General features: G+C 39.5%; 3 protein-coding genes across 6 annotated transcripts; 2 read left to right on the top strand and 1 right to left on the bottom strand.

Annotated features, from left to right (window-relative positions):
• The first annotated feature begins 382 nt into the window (after positions 1–382).
• On the top strand, positions 383–7904 carry LOC148886546 (uncharacterized). Of its 2 annotated transcripts, none has more exons than XM_089017416.1 (10): positions 383–509; positions 1114–1175; positions 1267–1962; positions 2309–2947; positions 4584–4696; positions 4800–4890; positions 6189–6240; positions 7132–7200; positions 7291–7440; positions 7523–7904. In XM_089017416.1, exons 2-9 carry the CDS (start codon positions 1165–1167, stop codon positions 7429–7431), a joined length of 1812 nt encoding a protein of 603 aa, XP_088873542.1. In that variant the 5' UTR covers positions 383–509; positions 1114–1164; the 3' UTR covers positions 7432–7440; positions 7523–7904. The 2 variants fall into 2 exon arrangements, with proteins under 2 accessions (XP_088873542.1, XP_088873541.1); XM_089017415.1 differs by having other exon boundaries at positions 1264–1962.
• A 1071-nt stretch (positions 7905–8975) lies between these two features.
• LOC148886545 (uncharacterized) lies at positions 8976–11031 on the top strand. Of its 2 annotated transcripts, none has more exons than XM_089016978.1 (5): positions 8976–9113; positions 9541–9634; positions 9719–9933; positions 10012–10075; positions 10170–11031. In XM_089016978.1, exons 2-5 carry the CDS (start codon positions 9554–9556, stop codon positions 10206–10208), a joined length of 399 nt encoding a protein of 132 aa, XP_088873104.1. In that variant the 5' UTR covers positions 8976–9113; positions 9541–9553; the 3' UTR covers positions 10209–11031. The 2 variants fall into 2 exon arrangements, with proteins under 2 accessions (XP_088873104.1, XP_088873105.1); XM_089016979.1 differs by lacking the exon at positions 8976–9113 and adding an exon at positions 9143–9280.
• A 129-nt stretch (positions 11032–11160) lies between these two features.
• Positions 11161–20134, bottom strand: LOC148886544 (lipase member H-like). 2 transcript variants are annotated; one of them, XM_089016974.1, is made up of 11 exons: positions 19997–20134; positions 18605–18690; positions 15540–15910; positions 15356–15464; positions 13989–14090; positions 13828–13917; positions 13588–13755; positions 13428–13517; positions 13193–13301; positions 11798–11971; positions 11161–11727 (listed from the first exon to the last, which is right to left on the bottom strand). In XM_089016974.1, the coding sequence occupies exons 2-11, from the start codon at positions 18678–18680 to the stop codon at positions 11643–11645; spliced, it is 1374 nt and encodes a 457-aa protein (XP_088873100.1). In that variant the 5' UTR covers positions 18681–18690; positions 19997–20134; the 3' UTR covers positions 11161–11642. The 2 variants fall into 2 exon arrangements, with proteins under 2 accessions (XP_088873100.1, XP_088873102.1); XM_089016976.1 differs by having other exon boundaries at positions 15540–15822; positions 19997–20053.
• Between the last annotated feature and the right edge of the window lie 1348 nt (positions 20135–21482).

Here is a 21482-nt window from a genome sequence, read left to right as displayed (position 1 = left end):
CATCAACATTGTTTGTTTCATTGATCATACATTTTTGGCCACAATAACCTATTGGAATATACTGTAAATTCAAATTGGATGCTTGGAACAAATCAAAGATTGCAATCGTGAGGGAACCTTGATGACAACCTTCGCTGTCTTTGCAAGCATTGCAATTGTTCGTCGCTCAGTGAGATGAATGAATAGATTATAAATTAATAATAGAGCATACATACTGTCCGACGCACAGTACTAATAATTAATTAATCACAATTTTTATTCCAATTATTTTGGAACGAGGCAAAAATAATAATCTTCCTTTTAATACGAGACAAACACGTCATAGTCCGGAAGGATTTTCGCACTACAGCCAATCCCATTGGCTCATGGAGAGTCACGTGACCAACAAGAGGCGTCCGCATCGTTACGTCACGGCGAAAGGGACGAATATCGGCCATGGTTGACGACGAAAGGCGCTAGCTAAATTGCGAGCATTCCGTGAAGCTGAAGTGTTCGACGATTGCGCTTTGGTAAGACGTCCAAAAATCGCCATCGATATTCTTACGTTATTAGAACGGAAGTAATATTTCTGAGTAATTGTACAAGTGTCGATATTTCATCCGTACTTAGTTGTCATTTTGTATTAGCTGCGCGTGGTTTTGCTTAGCTTAGCATCAAAATAAAATAACTACCACCACGTCTCTTTTGTGTGTGTTGTAAGGTAAGAACCACACCGACAACATTAAACACTGTTTTGACATTTGTATATTTCCATTTGAAACTACTCTTTTGAGTAATGCGTAGTGCTTTTAGGTATAACAGATGAAGGCCCTGATTTAAATTAGCCAGCATAGTAAATGCCAGGCCAACGAGTTCGCTGAATGATAACGTAAAAGCAATATTAACAAACGATGCGACAATGAAATTAAATAATTAGCGTGTGTGAGATCTGAATATTGTTTTTGGCTATCATATTGTGATAACTGCTCCAATCGAATATATCGATTACACCGTTGTCATCAAATCACTTCAAGTCGAATCGATATTTTTACATTTTTATTTAGAGTGATTAGTTTGGTTGTATGGTACCAGATCAGCAAAACCTTGATATATGCCTTTTTTGTCCCTCTCTAGAGTGTAGATACACCACAGCAGATTGTCCGACCATATTTTGAATCTCCACGCATGAAGCCAAGGTACCATACTTTGATCTTGAAAGTGTTGTGTTCTTGGTGAGCGATTCATAATTTAAATAGTTTATCCTTCCCCTTTGTTTCTGTACAGCAGATCCTATGGAGATGGTCCTGGCAGTGGGGCCAGAGAAGGTAATTATTCCCCTAACTCAAAGCCAAGAAGAGACCCACATGGCCACCCGGGAAAGCCCCGTGAAAACTGGAGAGAGTCAAGGGGTCGTGGTCGACCCCCACCGAACAGAAGAGTCCCAATGATGGAAGACCAGCGAGAGCCACGTTTTAATAACTGGAGGGCACAAAATCCGGATTCTTATCAATCATATCCCCCTAAAATGGAATCGCATCACAGCCATCACAGGAGACCGCCGCCATCCAGACCAAACCGTTCCCCGCATGCCCAGCATCATTCATCATCCCGCAGTCCTGCACGAGGATCCCCTGCTCGTAGGGGGCCTCCTCCCCATGGCCACTCCTCAGCTCACCGGTCCCCCTCCCCGAGACGTTTTCGAGGCCAACCCGGCGACAAGAGGCCCGGTGGCCCTGCACCTGCCTATCATGGTTCTTTCAGGGACCCCAAAAGAGAGCCTGGTTTCCCCCACCAGGAGCAGAGGTATCGAGGCCCTCGCGGGGATGTGAGTCCAAGGGGGAGGCCCTTTGTGGATTCTGGTCACGGCAAGAAGCGATGGAACGACAGCAGAGCCTTCTCTCATCCACACAATGGCCAACACGGGCCTTCGGGGCCTCAGCGAAGTCCAAGAGAGATGCATGGGAGAGGCTCGTTTCCAGAGAGGTACAGGATGGAAGCAGCTCCTCCGGCTGGTTAAAATGATTTAAAAGAAGGCTGAAACCCAGATGCCGACCCCACATGGCTCGTAACGCCCGATGCCCAGCTCTCCCTTTAAATAATTAATGGCAGTTGATAAGTTCTGATATAAATGTGCTTTCGCCCTTTGAGACGGATTTCTATAATTGGTCAATATTTTGTCATTGAAAATGATGAGCTGCCTCTTCCTCCACTTTCATTTTATCGTGGCTTTGAGAAACGGGGCTGCTTAATTTAGAAAGCTCCGCCGCCCTCTTAAATTGGCAGGAGGATCTGTTATTGTAACAATTTCTTCTGTCTGATGGATATGCAGGTGGTCATCTGAGCAAGACTCCAGAAGGCAGCGTGGTCCCATGGAGAGGCAGGGTGGCAGACCCCACAGCGCGGAGAGTGCAAAGGATCTTCCTCGTCTGCCCTTTTTCAGACCCCCACCTTGGAAAGGAGGCCCGCCGCCCTCATCGTCCTTCCGCAGGAGCCCCCAGGACAGGCAACTGATGGGTCCCCGCAAAAGGAGACTATCAGACATCAGCGTGTCCTCGTCAAGCCCGTCACAGGAACACAGTGGCCCAAAATACCCCAGACGAGAGAGAATCCCCCTTCTCAGTATTCCCAGACCATTTGCTGGTCGACCTTTATCGCTTAGGGATAGAAGTTTCATATTCAAAGGCAGACAAATGAGAAATGAGTCTCCCACGCGACTAAGAATTCCTCCGCCTTTTAGACCCAGACCACACCCAGCCGATATTCCCCTTCGGGGGCCACCCAGCTCTATTCTTGCTATCAGAAAGAAGCGCTTCCAGGCTAATCCGGTTCCCCTGAAAAGGCTTCAACCAAGGGACTCGAGAGCTCAACAGTCCCCCGACAGAGATGAAGAGAAAGCCGGCAGGTCCCTGCGAGAGACTAATCCCAGAAAAGAACAGGTGGAGTCTCGTCGCTCCTTGAATACTCACAGGTACGGTATTTTCCTTCTTGCACTCTTCGCAGGGGCTTGATGATGACAATTGGGAGGTCAAGAAAGAATATTTTGATCGTGAGACCACGTGCGAAAAATGGAGAAGGAACCATGCACAAAATGCTGCCACTCAGATTCTCAGCCTCCCCCCCTCGCCATCTCCGATCTGCATATTCCAGAAAGAGATGATGTTAATTCTCCCGTACCGTGAAAGCAAACATCTGTCAAAGCCTGGCACGAAATGTATCTCACTGTTCCCGAAGCCTCATCCCGATCTGTCGCTTGTCTCGCGCATGAAAGGAGTTTCCCCCTCATGTTTAAAAAAAAAAACCCGCCTGGCCTTGAATCACGCAGACTGAGAGAGCCCTTATTTTGATGATACCACAAAAACAAGGCATGCTTAAGAAATGTCCCCAAATTCATGCTAGCATCAGCATTGGCGCTCGGCGGGAAATCGTTTCCAGTGAAGAGGAGGAGTTAAAAAAGGGAAGGAAACTCACACGCTGCCGGATTTGTTACTCATCACTCATTGCAGGAAAATAATTTTTACTTAATGACACCTTTAAATATGTACTCACGCCCAACTTGCTGAGTCACACTTGGCTATGCACCGAAACGAAGAGGAAAAAAAAATCACGTTATGTGCGCAACGAATTATATGAAGAGATTGAAGACACAAACGCTTTGAAGCACTGCCTTTCTCTTGACCACTCTGAAGAACCATGTGCTCATCAGATCCATGGTGGCAGACAAGATGGCACAGCAAAGATTTCTCAGCATTACTGAAACCATAAATCCCAAACCATGCCACGGTGATCCTGACGTTTCACTTGCGCGGTTGCCGAAAATACAAGATGAGACTTAAAGTCAATTGACTGCAAAACACCAAACCAGCAGCATCGGCAAAGCAAAAACTGCATCGCTGAAGACTTTAGACCTTTTCCGACTAGTTGCTCCCATAACTGCCTTTATAATATAAATCCATCTGGGCGACAAAATGGTGTCACAGTCTACGAATCTTTGGTCAATCCTGCCTGCTAGTGTTCACCCGAAACGACCGCTAATGTACCCCAACTTGCCCTTTTGTATCTCAGTCCTGGTTTGCATGTACAAGCCCAAGAAGATCAACCGAAAAGATCTCCCTTGCAATGTGCCTCAGTGAAGAGGAGCCTCATTTCCCGAGTTCCATTTCGATGTTGAGCTGAGATGTTTAAAAAGGCCAAACAGATGCTCCCGGAATTTGGATCCTTCTCTTAAAAAATAACCTTCACGACGACTCACCGTTTCCATTCAGCTGGTAAAATAAACCATGGAGCGTAAAACATCATTTGAGGAGCGGCGTGGCCAAATTGAACGCGGATTGAAGAGTCGTTGATGCAATAAAAAAATATATATACCCACCCGACCGCCCGATTTAACGATCACCGGGTAACCGAAGAGTGCTCAGGTTGATTGCGAGTGCACATATAGGAGTAAAGAAGCATGGACATGCCATGGTTTTTGTAAGTACCACCCTGGCTTTACATGCTCATTTCCGTTCTTATAAAGCTGTGCTGTTCATTACCGTTTTTTTAGCACGAATTTTGATAGGTCATCCTTTTGACTATGCGTTGCTTGACTTTGAATCTCTCTTCAGATCTTCCCCCATCGAGAAACGAGACCTCGTCGTCGTGTCTCACTGGGCAGCCGGCCCGAGCACGTCTAAGGAAGACTCTCCCGAGAAAGAACGTCGTCCAAAGTCAAAAACCGGTAACTTGCCATTGTTTCCCCAAACGGGTCTCAATACTTTTTGTCCCGTCAAAAGTTCATTTTGTCATTTCCGTATTCTTTTTTTTTTAATAACCTGGTTCAGGCGCCTCTCTGAATAGCTCGGCATCAAAAGCTGACACGAGGTCCCAGTCGCACGACAGAAAACGAGGCTATCTGGAGAAAAGAACATTCAGGTACTTGCTTCACATTAACTCATTCACCCCCATTCACGAATTTATTCGGGAATTGAACAAATGACGTCGAGCGGCATTCCCAAATTTGTTCGGGTCTTGTTTTTTCTGGCGGGGGTACCGATAAAGCACTTGTCAGACAGGATTATGATAATGATAATAATATACAGTGATACCTCCGTTTACGAACTTAATTGGTTCCCAGAAAGTGTGTGTAAGGTGAAAAGTTCATCTGCCAAACATTTATTTCCTATAAGAAACCATTAAAAATGAGAATAATCCGTTGACAGGTCCCCATAAAACATAATTTTCTATGAAATAAGCCTTAAAACTAAACAAAATATACCTTATTTTATGTATAATAAAAGTGCTAGTGTATTGTAATTTAAGAAATAAACTGCAGTTTTTAATAGTCGTTTTATTTACCTTTGTGGTGGTAGTTGTCAATGGATGACGAACTTCCAGGTTGCCTCTTGATGATATCCGAGTGAAGTTGCTGTCCTTTCTCAGCGATAATACCCTCACTCACAATGTCCCCTGCTAGCTGCTTTTCGTTAATCCAAATCAACAGAACTTTTTCAACCTCTTCTATTGCCTGAGACCGTTGCTTAGACAACACAGAAACACCCTTAGCCACACATAGCAACGGTCGATTTAGCATACTGGTGGTGGGACGCTAAGTCACACAAACACACACCTCGTTCGTGGTTTTTGATGATCTTCTGCTTGACCGTAATTTTGTTTTGTGTCCTCTTTGGCTGAACACTAGCCTTTGGTGGGGTCTTTTTCGGTCCCATAATAGCAAAAGTACTCCACTCGATAACAAACCACGTCTGCACTCAAGGAAAGGGGTGATGAAAACTAGTCTGCCATCCACAGTGGCGCTCCGTGTGGTTTGGTTCGTTTGCCGAGAACTAGTTCGTATGGCAAGATTATATTCTCGGAATTTAATGTTTGTAAGAAAAAAGCATTCGAAAGCTGAGGTTTGACTGTATTTCATTTAGAAGCGCCTTTATAACTAAGTCAGACTTTGAAGATAAAACCAATAATCTTTTTTTTTTCTTTGGTAGCTAGCCCCCAATCCTGGTGCTTAAAAATGGCAGGGTGTTGTGATGCGAATGAATGTGCATGCGTTACTTGAAAGAATAATTGCTTACAAATAAGGAACAAGACACGCCTTTCATTCATTTTTGTTGAGGAAGGGTGTTCAGTTGGTACCCAAGTTCTTTAACACAAAGTTTACACTTCACCGTTTTAAAATATCAGCAAATTGATTTTTATTTTATTTTTTTCTCCTACAGGCCATTCAATTCATTGGCCGACCGGCCATTCAGACGACCTGGACCCATGCAAGTGAGTGAAGACATTACATGAAATTAAATATTCATACCCCGTGCTGTTCTTTCACAAATTTCAATTCCATGGCGTTGACTTAAAGGACAACCGACGCCTCTGGACAAGTTGTGTCCATAATTTGTAAAATCACATCAAATGACTTCTACTGAGCATATTTTACAAAGATTCCACAGCATATAGCGATATTTTACGTTTTAAGACTGAATATTCAGGAAGTCTTGTTTTTGAGTTGATGACGATGCCTGACGTGATGTCACGTCTGGAACGCCCCTGACCGAGAAAGCGACACACAATGCATTTTGGAAACTGTGTTTGGTCTGAAAACTTCGTGTTAATCCGTGTTGATGGCAAATTTAGAAGGAAAATAAATAACGCGATGGTGAATCGTTGTGTGTTGCACCAAGAATACTATTCGATACTAGTTGACAAATTCCCATCTTGTGCATTTTCCGGGTCGCTACATTGCAGTCTAGACGTCTCAAAATGGTCCGGAAGGACTTCTTAATCGATTGCAAACATTTATGCTTTCCGCTTCAGAACTATTTGAATCATATTCATAACTGGGTGAGTAACAAGAAAGCATCTCTCTAAATCTGAAGCCATTGTTTTGATTCTCGAGCAAGGCAAGACGTCCTGGCGTGACGTCACAAACAAGGGGGCGGGTCCTTCTGAAACTCCATCCCGAGGTCATTTTGAAGTAGTTTTGGGACACTTTAACTCATTTTTATTGGTGTTTTGCATTTGACTAAAAATATCAGCCTGCGTGTTTAGGGTACTTTAGATGCTATAAAACGTTTTTCTGATGTCAGTTAGGAAACAAAAAAAAAAGTGTCGGTTGTCCTTTAATAATCACATGCATTGATTATCTTCATTGTAACCTTTTGATAGAGACCAAAGTTTCCCGGCCCGAGGAGACCCGGCCCTGAGTCGTCTGGGAATTTTCGACGGCCCCTCATGGTATGCAAAATTGATTTATGTTCTATCCTCCCATGGAATAAAAAAAAGATATATTTCATCGCTAATCGGTATACATTTTCTTTTGACAAGGAGAACTTGTTGCCAAGGCCCTTCCCAAACCAGAAGCCAGTGTTCCAAAAAAGTTACAGTATCATGTCAAAATACCGCAACATGAGAGTGATGCGACAGCGCCCTCCGTACATCAGAGCACCCCAACAACAACGCTGGTGAACACCCGAGGTATCTCAACGATTACAAGCAATCTTTTTGAGGCAATCATCTTCATGATCTGAACCCTCACCATTCACTTTTTTTCCTGCAGGTGCTAGGATAAAAAAATCATTGTTCATGGTGCATCTCCAACGCCCTCTGCTTATTTTAACAAAGCCTTGTCAGATGAGTATTTTTTTTTCCTTTGTAAAAATTTTTGTCATTTCACACCTGTAAAAGTCAGTTCACAGATTTTTAGGACTATCTTGTTATTTTTTTATTTCTCTGTAAAATATATCCCGATGCTCTGTTTAGTGATATTGATTACATTTCGGAGGAAACTACAGCTTCAAAAAACACATGGCTCCCTTTTCTGGATATACTGGTTAACATTAATGACTTTGCAACAGTTTCCTTTCAGTTATTTTTCTCTGGCCTTCTATATTCTGTATTGCAACTGTAATTCAGAAGAAATAAACCACTGCTCAATTTCATGCGTCGACTCATCCCTTGAGAACTGACTTCTTTGGAGATTTTTGAAGTAAAATCTGGCTCAGCACCAAATCAAATCTACACCGTTTTGTCCTTATAAAATAATAATTCAAGATATTTTCGTGAACGGAACATAGTTCTCTGAAATGCATCTAAAAAAAAAATCTTAGATTCAGCTGTTTATTTTATTTTTGAAAAAAAATATTTTTTTGAAATGCTGTCAATGCGCCTCATAATCCTATGTGCCATATATGTCATTGTTTAAGGTGCCTCTTATAGTGCGGTGCGCCCTATGTAAGGAAAATATTTTTAAATATGTCATTCGTTGAAGGAGCACCTTATATTCCAGAAAATACGGTAACTTGTTTTTCTTTTTCCGCATGCTTCCTCATTCAATGGTGCAATATTTCATAAATACTCTAATTTAATCAAAATAAGAACCACAAGTAAATTCGGAGACATAAATGCAAATTACTGTATTTTCCTGTGTATAAGGTGCACCGGAGTATAAGGTACACCACCAATGAATGGTGGATTTTCAACCTTTTTGACTATATATGACGGTGCATATATATATATATAAATATATATATATATATATATATATATATATATAATATATATATATATATATAATATATATATATTTTGCATATATATATATATTGTATGTATAATTTTCCCTCCATATATAAGGCACACCGTATTATAAGGCATTGTAGTAGAGGCAGGGTTTACGCACTACTTCTACAGGGGAAAATGGAGTCGGTGGCTGCTGACAGTAGTCGAGTGCCCTGTTGTGGCTCAATATTACTTCACATGTAAGGTGCACAGGCGTATAAGTCGCAGGGTCATCTTTTGAAGAAAACCAAGCCTTTTGGGTGCGCCTTATACACTGGAAAATACGGTATGACATTTGATTTCACTTTTCACTGTCATTCCAAAATTTGAATTGGATCAATTCCTCCATGAACAAAATGCGTTGATTATTTATTTATTTATTTATTTGTATAACCCTGTGCTCCACTCGTCCTCCACTTAGCCACCCACTTGGCTATGTGGCCTAGTGATATTAAAGAGGGCGCTTCCGTGCTAAACATAGCCATCACTGCTGCAACCCTCTTCAAAACACTGAACACTCCACAATGGCCGGTGTTGAATTACCACAGATGCTGCTGTATCTCACTCGGGGGAGAGGATTGCTAAACACGGTAAGCGCATTTACTATACTCTATCTCGGTCTGTGCAGTAAATATTATGAACCTATAGCCAAAATAAGCAGCAAAAAAATCTACCGATAGTTAGATTTGTGATACTTTTCATGTCAGGAGAACATGAATGTCACTGATGTGGCCACAGTTCGTGTGAAGAGGATAAGGTATTTAGCCATGCCTTAAGAATGCATGTACGTGCGTGCATATAGGTCTTTGGTATATATTTAAACTAATACAGCGAATATCTACCTGCCAATCTTTGAAACAAAACTGTAAAGTTGTAATCAGTAGTATACGGTATATAATGTATTTTATTTAACCATAGGCAGATAAATTCATTATACTTAAATATAATGTGTACATTGTCAAAAACCACTCATATATTCTTGTTTTTTTTTTCTCGAAAATCTTGCACTGCATTCAGGTGTTAACTGTTGATGGAGACAAAAAAGAATCAGAGTTCTTTAGTGCTGCAAGAAAACTCACATGAAACCAAACAGAATGAAGCTTCCCTTACTGTAAGTATTGGAGTGGATAAAAATCATATTTTCATGGACAATGTAAGAAAATATGATATAAAAAAATATTCTTCTTCTTTACAGGAAGCTGTTCTCACACAATCATCTCCATCCCTTTCGCCACTACTTCCCAAAGCTCTCTCCGCTGTTCTGCAAGCCAGGCAACCCGCACCGAACCTCGATCCAGCTCCTCGACCCTTCAGAGGTCCAATAGAACACTCGTCACCCAAACTGGAGCGACTGGAGTCAGAGCTGAGAGAACTGAGAGAGCAGTTTGAACAAATGAAGAGTCAACACAAGTAAGTACCCCCCCCCCCTGAGCCGTGATGACATTTTTTTCCACTCTTGCGTCACAATCTTGCCGTTTTATCTCCCAGTAAGGAAATTAAACTGCTCATGAATGAGCTGGATGAGGAGAAAAGAATTCGTCTGACTTTACAGGTAAGAAACAAAAGCATCTTTTCACGTGTATTCTTTGTCAATGCAATGGCACCCGTGGTTTGATTTATTTATTTATTTATTTATTTTTTTTAAGGTGGAGCTACAACGTATGAAGAAGCACATGTCTAAATGACACCAATTACTAACTAAAATAATTGTAGCTAAATACATACTGAGAACTGTTGCTGATGTATGGAAATAAATACCGGTAAGTAAAATACAGGATTAAGAAGTGCAGTTCTACATCTACAGTGCAAACTAAACTTAAAAATGGGTTGTTTTCACAATAATGGAAATCAATATCTTTTATGGAGGCAACATATTATTCACGCAACTTGTATTGGATTTACGGAATAGTTGGTTTTTGGTAGAGAACATGTAAAACAAATATATACAGTATATATAAGTAAGAAAATATATCTATATTACTTAAAAATATACATGTATATTAAATATATGCAGTATAAGTTAAAAAAATATATATGTAAAAAAATGTAGATATCTTCTTATAAGGTAAAAATATTTATATATCGTAGGTCAAAATATTTATATATCGTAGGTAAAAATATGAGTTAAAAATATATACATCTATTAGTTAAAAAATATATTAGTTATAAAAAATATGTATGTATTAGTTAACATGTGTATATATATATATAAAATATTGATATTTTTTCCTTTATATATTAGGGAAAAAATATATAGTAGTTAAAAATATATATCTGAGTTAAATATATATATTAGTTAAAAATATTTACCTAAAATCAAAATACAGTAAAGTCTCGTTATATCGATATCGGATATATCGATAGTCCCGGTTATATCGATACTATTTCTATGCACACACGGAGAAAATTACATGCAAACAGGGTCGGATATATCGATAGTCCCGGTTATATCGATATTTTTTCGGACTCCCTTGAATATCGATATAACGAGACTTTACTGTATATAATAAAATATGTATGTATTACTTAAAATGTGTATATGTTATTTAAAATATAGATTTTTTTTCTTTTGGTTTATGTTTCAGTTGACTTTGTTTCCCTTTTATTCATGTCTTAATGTGTACAGTGAAAGAGAGGACAAGTGTGTGTTTTTTATTTTTTTAAGACCACATCATGCCGTAACTTTTAGAACATAGTGGTATACTTTCCAAATGTGTGCAAAAAAATGCTGTGAAGTGAGTCACTTATTGGTTGGAATTCATTAAAGGAAGAATATTGGAAAATGAAATATCTCTATCAATATTTTTTTAATAATCCATCCACAAAAATAAATAACAAATATATATATATATACAGTATATATATTCATCTGGTTAGTGAAAAATACATGTATCCTGTCGAACTCATCTACGAAAAGTCGTAGATGAGGCAATGACAATAGGTGTATTCACTTTTCAAACACAAACTAAATACTGTTATGAGCTATCTGAATTATTTTTTTATCTGATTGAGAACGAACCTAAATTTCAGTGGCATCAGATAACGGGGAAACAACAGACAGTACATTCGATGTGGCCAATTTCAGACCGAGCGGTGCAAGTTTGCCATTTGATCTCGACTCAGAAGTTGGACTCTTGGCAGGGAAGCGGAGTGAAGGAGACCTCTTTGCTCTCCTCCAGGACCAGGTCATATCGACATAGAGGCCTGAGATACACACGTGAACAAAGGTACGATGGGTGAGGTGTCATAACGTATAAATATCAGGTGACCGTACCTGTCGTAGCGTTCCAGATGCGTGAGACGGATCCGGAGAACACGTAGTTTGTATTTGGGTTTGAAAACATTGCCCGTGGAGAACATGAGAGACATCTTGGTCACTGACTGTAGGTCAGTATCAAACTGAGCGAACAATTTGGTCTCTGTGAACTTCTTGAACTGGGCTGCTCTACTGAAATGGAAAACATAAATTGAGGTGAACTTAAAACCTGGCGGCTGGTTTATGTGAAAAAGCCAAAATATTGAGAAAAAAAAAAGGAATATGCAAATTCAGAGCCCACTGTTTGTAGTTTTAAACTTGGGACTTTTTTCAATCACCACTAGATGGCAGTCGAGTTTTTGTTGTTTCGACTGTGTCACAACGTCAATAGCGTGGTATGTTTAGCAGGTTTGGAGTGATTTGAAAAACAATTTAGTAGCTCAATTATCTTTAAAAAAAAGTTGATGATGATAATAATAATACATTTTATTTATAAACGCCTTTCAAAGCTCTCAAGGACAATACAATTATAAAACAGGGACATAAATGCATATATGCAATTTGTTTTGCTATAAAATTATATGCTATATTTTTTTACAATTAACTTATATGCTATTTTTTTGGGCCTAAAATTATATGTTATATTTTTTTTGCTATAAAATTATATGCTATATTTTTTGGGCTTTAGAATGTGCTATAGTTATTTTGCTATAAATTGTATGCTATTTTTATTTTGCTATCAAATGAAACGTTATGTTTTTGATATAAAATGATATGCCATACTTTTTAGCTATAAAATGATATGCTATATTTTTTTTACTATAAAATTATATGTATTTTCTTGCTATAAAATGATATGCTATATTTTTTTTGCTATGAAATTTTATGCTATATATTGTTTTGCCATAAAATAATCTGCTATTTTTTGCTATTAAATTATATACTATATTTTTTTGCCATGAAATTATTTGCAATAATTGTTTTCCTATAAAATTATATGCAATCATTTTTTGGGCTGTAAAATTATGATTTTTTTTTTTGCTGTAAAATTATATGCTATTTTTTACTATGAAATTATGATGTATTTGTTTGCTATAAAATTATATGCTATAGTTTTTTCCAGTGCAAAAGGCTCTCTCTGGCTGAAAATTAGCATTCAAGTACAGTACAAAACTGCTAAACACCAACATGAAATGAAACATTTTGTGCAACTCAATTTTTTTAGATAATTGTTGACCTAATTGTGTTTTGCAAATCACTGCCATGTTTGCTTCAGACCCTTGATTGTTGAATGAGCTAAACACACTTCTGGTGTGATTCAATGTGATTCCCCCCCCTCCCCCCAATTTCAAATATGTGTCTTGGCTCAATAAACATGCAGGAAACACACACAGCATTGAAATGAAGACTTACTGGTCGATCTTCGCCACAGCGTCTGTCCCATTCCCGTGGAGTTTCGCTGTGATATACCCCCAGTGATCCTCTTCATTCCAAACCACCACATCCAGTTGATAATTCGCCACTGACACACAAGATGCGATCAATTGAAACTCCCGCAAAGACAATGGTAATATATTGAATGTGGGGAAAAAAGATGTTACTCAATTCAACTGATCTGTTATTTAAAAAAAAATCTCATCATACTTACTGCAGAACGGAGATTTCTCATTTGTGATGAAATACATTTTGGATTGGCCCAGCTTCAACAAAACGTGCTTCCACTTGTCCATGTTGTATCCTTCATTGGAGAATAACGTCAATGAATCGCTTGTAACTTAAAAAAACAAAAATGGTGTTTGACTGTGTACCAAAAACAGGGCATCCGGCGTTACCGAACTCCTCACAGCTTGTGCATTTGCCATCCCGGAATTCCTTGAAAGAGCTGCATGGGAAGGCCCTGCTGCTGCAAGTGCGATTCAAGGACTCACAGTAGAGGTAAACCGATCTCTGATGGTCACATTTAAAGTAAGCGGTTCCTAGAAGAAGAAAAAAAGTCAAATGTAAACTGTCAAAACATTTTCACGGTATCAAAAAATTGATATAGTTACCTGAAAAAATAGTTTTAGGGCATCCGGGCTGATCTGTTCCTCCATTGGCGTAAAAATCAACATGGCCGAGAGCCCCTCTGTAGCCTAAGGCTGGAGAAACACACGCTTATAAAAACCATCTTTCAACATTTATTCGACAAATGAAACAATTTTTACTTTACCATCTATGTCTGTATGCAGGGCATCTACAAATTGAGCGTCTGTGGGATCCAGACGGTCCTCTGGAGACGTTCCAGTGAACTGAGGCCCCGCGGGATCCAGCGCTGTACAAATGTGGTAAGTGTCAAAAACCATGACGCGTGTTATTCTTACCCTGGGGTGCAAATACCAGGGTTGATTTCCGTATTGAAAAGCTCTCCGTAATCATGCCTGGTAGTGGTTGTTGACACGAAATGTAGTGTGTACAGTAATTCCTTTTTTTTGTGGTTAATCGGGACCGTGATAGACGAAAATCGCCAAGTAGTTATGTAAAAATAACCCACATAAGACAAAGGGGGTGCTGGGTTTTTGTCATTGTCACTTGAATTCCAGAACCCACACAATATTGAGTTTTAGGACTACATAAACATTCAATACAGCGTTAAAAACCTTAGAATCTCTTCCTTTATCAGAAAAAAAGAGTGAATTCCTAAATTAGATGGATCTGGAGTTATCTGAACTTGAAATGGGAGCAGCTTTACAAAAGGCAAATGCTGCACCCTCAAAGGGGAAAAAAACATTATCAGAGGTCTAACCAGCGCTTTATCGGCACCCCTCCACAAAAAAAACCCAAAACCCAAACAAATTTGGGAATGACGCTCCATGTCATATTTTCAATTCCCAAATGTATATTTTCCCAAATAAATTCGGGAATGGCAGTGAATGACTGGTAATTCCTAAGTCTTATGGGTCTTGAGTTATATGACCTTGAAATGAGGGCGGCTGTCCAAAATACAATGCAAGCCATACATATTGGTTTATATAGCGCTTTAACAACAGCTGAAGCTGGAACAAAGCGCTAACATGGAAAGAAAGGGAAATCTTGCCCCCTTGTGGAAACGAAAACACATTGCCAGAGGCCATGGTCAGTGCTTTATCAGCACCCAAGCTAGAAAAAAAACCAACAAAACCGAACTAATTTAGGAATGGCGCTGTAATTCCTGAATAAATTCATGAATGGCAGTAAATGAGTTAACAATAAACAAGATATGAAAGTCAACACATTGCCAGAGGCCATGGCCAGTGCTTTATTGGCACCCAAGCATGAAAAAACAAAAACCAAACAAATTCTGGAATGCCACTCTACCTCATATTTTCCATTCCCGAATAAATTTGTGAATGGCAGTGACTGAGTTAATGAGAATACAGTAGCATAGTAGGCCCATGTGTTCATTTCAAAAACGTTTGAGGTTTTGTTCCCAAAGTGTAAATGAATCATACCAAAAATGTAACTAAACTATCCGTACCTCAACGTCAGTGCTCGTGTATGCATGACGCTGATTTTCAGATGTGGACATTTTCAATTGGGTTAACCAAAAATGGTTTTTACCTGTAATTCTTCCGATGGCGCCATTGAGGTTTGCGCCCACAAAACCAGCTATATGAGCGCCAAGACTGACTCCTATCATGTGGATATCACTCAGCGAGGCACCGTGCTCCTGCAAAGGACACCAAAAATGGCCTCACAAACCAGACTACACACCTCAGGTGTGAAATAAAACTCCCAATGTTACCTTCATCAGTTGAAGAAAACCAGTAAGGTTTTCTCCTGCTTGATGCGTGTTCTCCACAGCTTTGAAATAATTCACATTCGCAGCCCCGTAGTTCCAATCCACTAATATGACGTTCATGTCTTTTCTGGCCAAAAGCAACTCCGCGATTTGATGAGCCCACACGGGGGGAGAACCCGTGGGCCGGTACCCGTGAATGACGAAGGTCGTTGGCCGGGACAGGTTGAAGTGAGGTTCAGCCGTCAAGTTGACGTGTGACAGCAATGAGCCGCAGTGCATTGTGTCCCTGGTGAAAAGCAGCAACCTTATCTTGAGGCTGGTCCCGATGATCGCGTGAGCCAGTTCTAAATCTATTAAGTCCGCACATTCCTTAGCTGGAGGAGCAAATGAGACAACGTGAGGGAGACGGGATATATTTAGGACAAGAGGACATCATCCAGTCAGTGGACAGAAAATGTGACGTCATTTGACGACATACAGTGATACCTCAATTTACGACCGCTGTAATTTATGAACTTTTCGCCTTATGAACATTAAATTTGCGAGAATATAATCTTGGCGTACGAACTAGTTTTCGGCAGATGAACCAAATCACACAGCGCCACAGATGGCTGGCGGACTAGTTTTTGTCACCCATTTTCTTTTGAGTGCAGACGTGGTTTGTTATCGAGTGGAGTGATTTTGCTATTATGGGACCGAAAAAGACCCCACCGAAAAAGACCCACAGGCTAGTGTTCAGCCAAAGAGGACACAAAACAAAATTACGGTGGAGTAGAAGGAGGAGATCATCAAGAAACACAAACGAGGTGTGCGTTTGTGTGACTTAGCGTCCCACCACCAGTATGCTAAGTCTACCATTGCTACGTGCGGCTAAGAGTGTTGCTATGTGTGGCCAAGGGTGTGTTTTTTTCTAAGCAATGGTCTCAGGCAATAGAAGAGGTTGAAAAACTTCTGTTAATTTGGTTTAACGAAAAGCTGCTAGCAGGGGACATTGTGAGTGAGGGTATTATTGCCGAGAAAGCACGGCAACTTCACTCGGATATCATAAAGAGGCAACCAGGAAGTTCCTCGTCCATTGACAACTACCATCACTACTTTATTATACTGTATAGTTTATTTATTTAATTACAATAAAATAGCACATTTATTATACTTAAAATAAGGTATACTTTGTGTGGTTTTAAGGCTTTCTTAGTAGAAAATTATTTTTATGGGGACCTGGAAACGGATTATTCTCATTTTTAATGGATTCCTATGGGAAATAAATGTTTGGCAGACGAACTTTTCGCCTTACACACACTTTCTGGGAACCAATTAAGTTTGTAAACTGAGGTATCACTGTACGTTTAAATGGACTTCTCAATAAACTCTCTGATAAAAGGCGACTCGATATGCATCACGCTAATTTCTGAAGTGAAACTGGTTCGATGCGGTTCCATCTTTTAAATCAAGACATGATTTTTCCGGGTCAAAAGCGTTTCTCGGTACACCTCTACTATACTCTGTATGAACTATGAAATATCTCATAAACCTCAATGTGCTCTAAGTATAATTCAGTCTCAATTGTCAAAATGTAAAGCACCAATATTAGTATCACTAAAATATCTTATAGTGTTTTTTTATAATAATAATAATAATAATAATACATTTAATTTCTAAGCGCCTTTCAAACCTCTCAAGGACACTTTTTAAGTCACGGGACAAGAACTTTTTTTTTATGCAAGTGAACAGCGACAGCCATTTATGTGGGATTCTTTTTTTAGGTGGGAAATTCCTCAAAATTGTCACGATACCAGGATTTGTTTGGGAATAATATCAATGTTTGTATTTTCTGGTGTATAAGGCGCCGGAGTAAAAGGCGCACCCCCAATGAAAGGTGTATTTTCAAACTTTTTTCACATATAAAAGTTTTCCAAATGTAATATATAAATATATATACGTTTTCCATGTATCAGGCACACCACATTATAAGACGCTAAAGTAGAGGGTAGCGTTACACATTTGTTCTTCTATAGAGAGAAGTTGAGTCGGTGCTGATAACAGTAATTGCGAGACCTGTTGTGCCTCAATATTCACATTTCAGGTGCACTTGCATATAAGGCGCAAGGTCATCTTTTGAAGAAAATTAAGGCTTTTGGGTGTGCCTTATACACCGGAAAATATCCACAGACGATGTGCAAAAATGTGTCCACTCTAGTGCCAGGGTTTTTATCATTGTCACTCAAATTCCAGAACCCACAGAATATTGAATTTTAGGACTACATAAGCATTCAATGCAGCGTAAGGAACCTTAGACTCTCTTCTTTCATCAGAAAAACAGTTAATTCCTAAATTAGATGGTTCTGGAGTTATATGAGCTTGAAATAACATTGCCAGAGGTCTGGCCAGCGCTAAATCGGCACCCCAGCAAGAAAAAAAAAAACAAATTCGTGAATTGTGCTCTACGTCATATTTTCAATTCCCGAATAAATTTGCGAATGGCCGTGAATGAGTTAATGGGATATATTTTGTTTATCTGTGGGAAATTCAACTAAATTCTCATAATATCAATATTAATTTGGGGAGTAGTATCGTTTGCATGGCAATATGCAAATAATTGAAATAACAAGCACAACGCATTCTGTGTCATTCTTCCTCAAAACAAAATGTCATTTCCCAAGCAATGTTGCATCATGGGAATTATCCGACTCAACGCAACCACACAGCCATCAGGTGAGAATCATCATGTGGACAAGTGGCACATAGGCACCACAAAGTCATGTTGATAGTAACCACAAAATTGGAACTTCAGTACACTGACAAGCGGCACATGGTGTTTTCAAATCATTCTCATACTGCGTCCGATCACTTTTCTACCATCCAAACCGGACCATGTATTCCAAATCCATTACTTGTTAGATGTTTTCAAAAGAGGCACACCTAAATAGCATAAATATTATGACAACTGCTCATCACATACCTGTAATAGAAAATGAAATACTACACATGCTATTTTGACACTCTTTTGAAACACATTTCCATCGCTCATGTGAATGCGGACGCATGCAAAAGCAAAATTTTAAACATACCTTTGCATAGATCTGCACTTAGCGCCAAGAGAAATGTCAGGAATTGCCACGGGGACATGATTGAGGCCGACCACATGCAAAAGTATCTGGAAAAAAAAAAAACGCACAGGATTGGAAGTCAAACTCAAAATTTTCATGTTTAAAGGACAACCGACGTCTCCGGACAGACAAGTTGTGTTCATAATTTGTAAAATGGCTTCAAATGACTTCTACTGAGCATATTTTAATAAGATTCTACCGCATATCGCTATATTTTACGTTTTATGACTCGCTCTGAATATTCAGGAAGTCTTGTTTTTGAGTTGCTGACGAGTCCGTACGTGACGTCACTAAAGGAACTCCCCTAACCGAAAAAGACACATTGTAGCAGTCCTTCCATCACGTCAATGAATTTTGCTGTACATGTTTGGTCTGAAAACTGTGTTGCACCCAAAAGCCACCAGAGGAGGGCGTCCAAGCTCCATATAAGGAATTTATCAGCCTGTGGAAACGGAGGTGGCCACAGGAGGTCGCCAGTTTGTGTCTCTTTTCTGGTGATCAATCCCCCCCCCCCCCCCCCCCCAATGTTGCCTCAAAATGGCATGGAATAAATTATTTAATCGATTGCAAACATGTATGCTTTCCTCTTCAGAACTATTTGAATCATATTCATAACTGGATGTGTAACAAGAAAGCATATTCTCCGAATCTGAAGCCATTCGTTGGATTCTCCAGCAATGCAAGGCGTCTTAGCGTGACGTCACGAACTGGGGGCGGGACTTTCTTAAAATGCCCAATTCCCAGCTCAATTTTTTTTGCAGATTTTGGACACTTTAAGTCATTTTTATTGGTGTTTTGCATTTGAATAAAAATATCATACTGCGTGTTTTGGGTATTTTAGATGCTATAAAACGTTTTTCTGATGTCAGTTAAGAAACAAAAAAGTGACTGCGTTTGTCCTTTAAATGACATCACAAACATTACTGGTAATAAATGATTAATGCATCCTAGAGCTTCACTCCCCATAGCATCATAGCTAACCCATTACAACATTTCTAAGCACAGTTTTCGACAACTACCCTTTTTTTTGCTCTTATATTCTCGCCCATAGGACAGCAGATTCAATGTTGTAAACATTTTTTTTCCCCCTCGGTGACAGGACAGCTTAGTTACTCATCTACTGACCCTCCCACGTTGGCACACAGGATCTGGATGTCAAACATTTCTTTCATTGTCTACGTCACAGAGCTTGGATATTTATTTTTTTCCTCATGTGTTTTGAATTAAATAGGGAGATGTGCAGAAATCAATCTGTGACTTGCTTCCTGACATGTGTACACACTGAGGCATTCCTAAATTACAATCCAAGACTGGAATTATGTAAGTACTATAAGAAATTACCCAGAATCTTACCTTAGTGGTAGGCAAGTGGTCCTTGACCTGTTATGTCCACGATTTACAATCTACAAAGTCCGTCCTGTGTTTATATCCCTACATGTTGAGGCACTGTTCACTTCAGGAAGTCAGAAGAGTGAAAGATACAAGTCCCGCCCGCCTTGTTCTCCCCAGGATGGCCACACCCCTCGCTCCAGGTCATTGTGTTCGCAGGTGAAACATTCTTGTCAACTTATTCCTGGTATGTCAACTGTTTCTTTGTGTATCCATGCGCAAGTCACGTCTCCCTTTCGAAGGACATGTCTCTCGCTAGACATTAATTTTTTCTGAAATGTGAGTGAAACAGAAGCCAAAATCCTCACTTATGAATAATAATTTGAGGAACAAACTACCGGTTCATACATGCCATGCCTTGAAATGTTGTGACATCATAATAGAGTCTATATGATGCTAGAGTCTCATGTTTTGAACTGATTTACTGAAATAAATTCACTTTATTAACAATGTTCTAATGTAGTGCATTGAACTCAATCAATGCCAGACGACGTGCAAAAATGTGTCCACTCCATTGCCAGGGTTTTTGTCATTGTCACTCCAATTCCAGGACCCACAGAATATGGAGTTTAAGGACTACATAAACATCCAATGCAGCGTAAGAAGCCGTAGACTCTCTTCTTTATTCAGGAATTGAAAATATGACGTGGAGCGCCGTTCCCGAATTTGTTCGGTGCTGATAAAGCGCTGGTCAGACCCCTGGTAATGTTTCCACAAGGGGGCAACATTTGCCTTTTGTCCATGTTAGCACTTTGTTACAGCTTCAGCTGTTGTTAAAGTGCTATATCAATCAATATGTATGTATTGCATTGTATTATGGACAACCGCCCCCATTTCAAGCTCAGATAACTCCAGACCCATATAACTTAGTAATTAACTCTTTGTTTCTGATGAAAGAAGAAAGTGTAAGATTTTTTTTACACTACATTGAATGTTTATGTAGTCCTAAAACTCAATATTCTCTGTGTCCTGCAATTTGAGTAAAAATGACAAAAACCCTGGCACTGGAGTGGACACAATTTTCATCTGGCAGTGAATGAATTAACTGTTGACATTATTCTTCATAAATCCTTCAATGTACAGTGCAGGTTTGTGGTTCCTCTTCCTGCTTACACCCACTAGCGGGCAGTGTATTAGAACAAAAAGTTATCATCCAACCACAGGAATAAGGAAAATGCTAACAAAATGGGCAAAATAATCATCTTGAACATTTACAGCATATTAAGCTACATCTGTCAATGTCAACAACCTTTATGTAGTTCCAAAACGACTGTACAGCCACTTTATTGATCTATATTCACTGACATAACATCACATCAACATAGTCCGACTGTGTTTGGCTCCAAAAGGCTGACATTTTCACTTTGAGGCTAATCACCAAAATGCGCACTACATTTGGATTAGCTTCTCGTAACGCTACTACCTTGAATCATATTCTTTTGTTTCAGTT

This window comes from Hippocampus bargibanti, linkage group LG16 (assembly GCF_051943395.1).
Source record: "Hippocampus bargibanti isolate YZ-2025 linkage group LG16, ASM5194339v1, whole genome shotgun sequence".
NCBI lineage: Eukaryota > Metazoa > Chordata > Actinopteri > Syngnathiformes > Syngnathidae > Hippocampus > Hippocampus bargibanti.
This window is presented reverse-complemented; position numbering and strand designations above follow the sequence as displayed.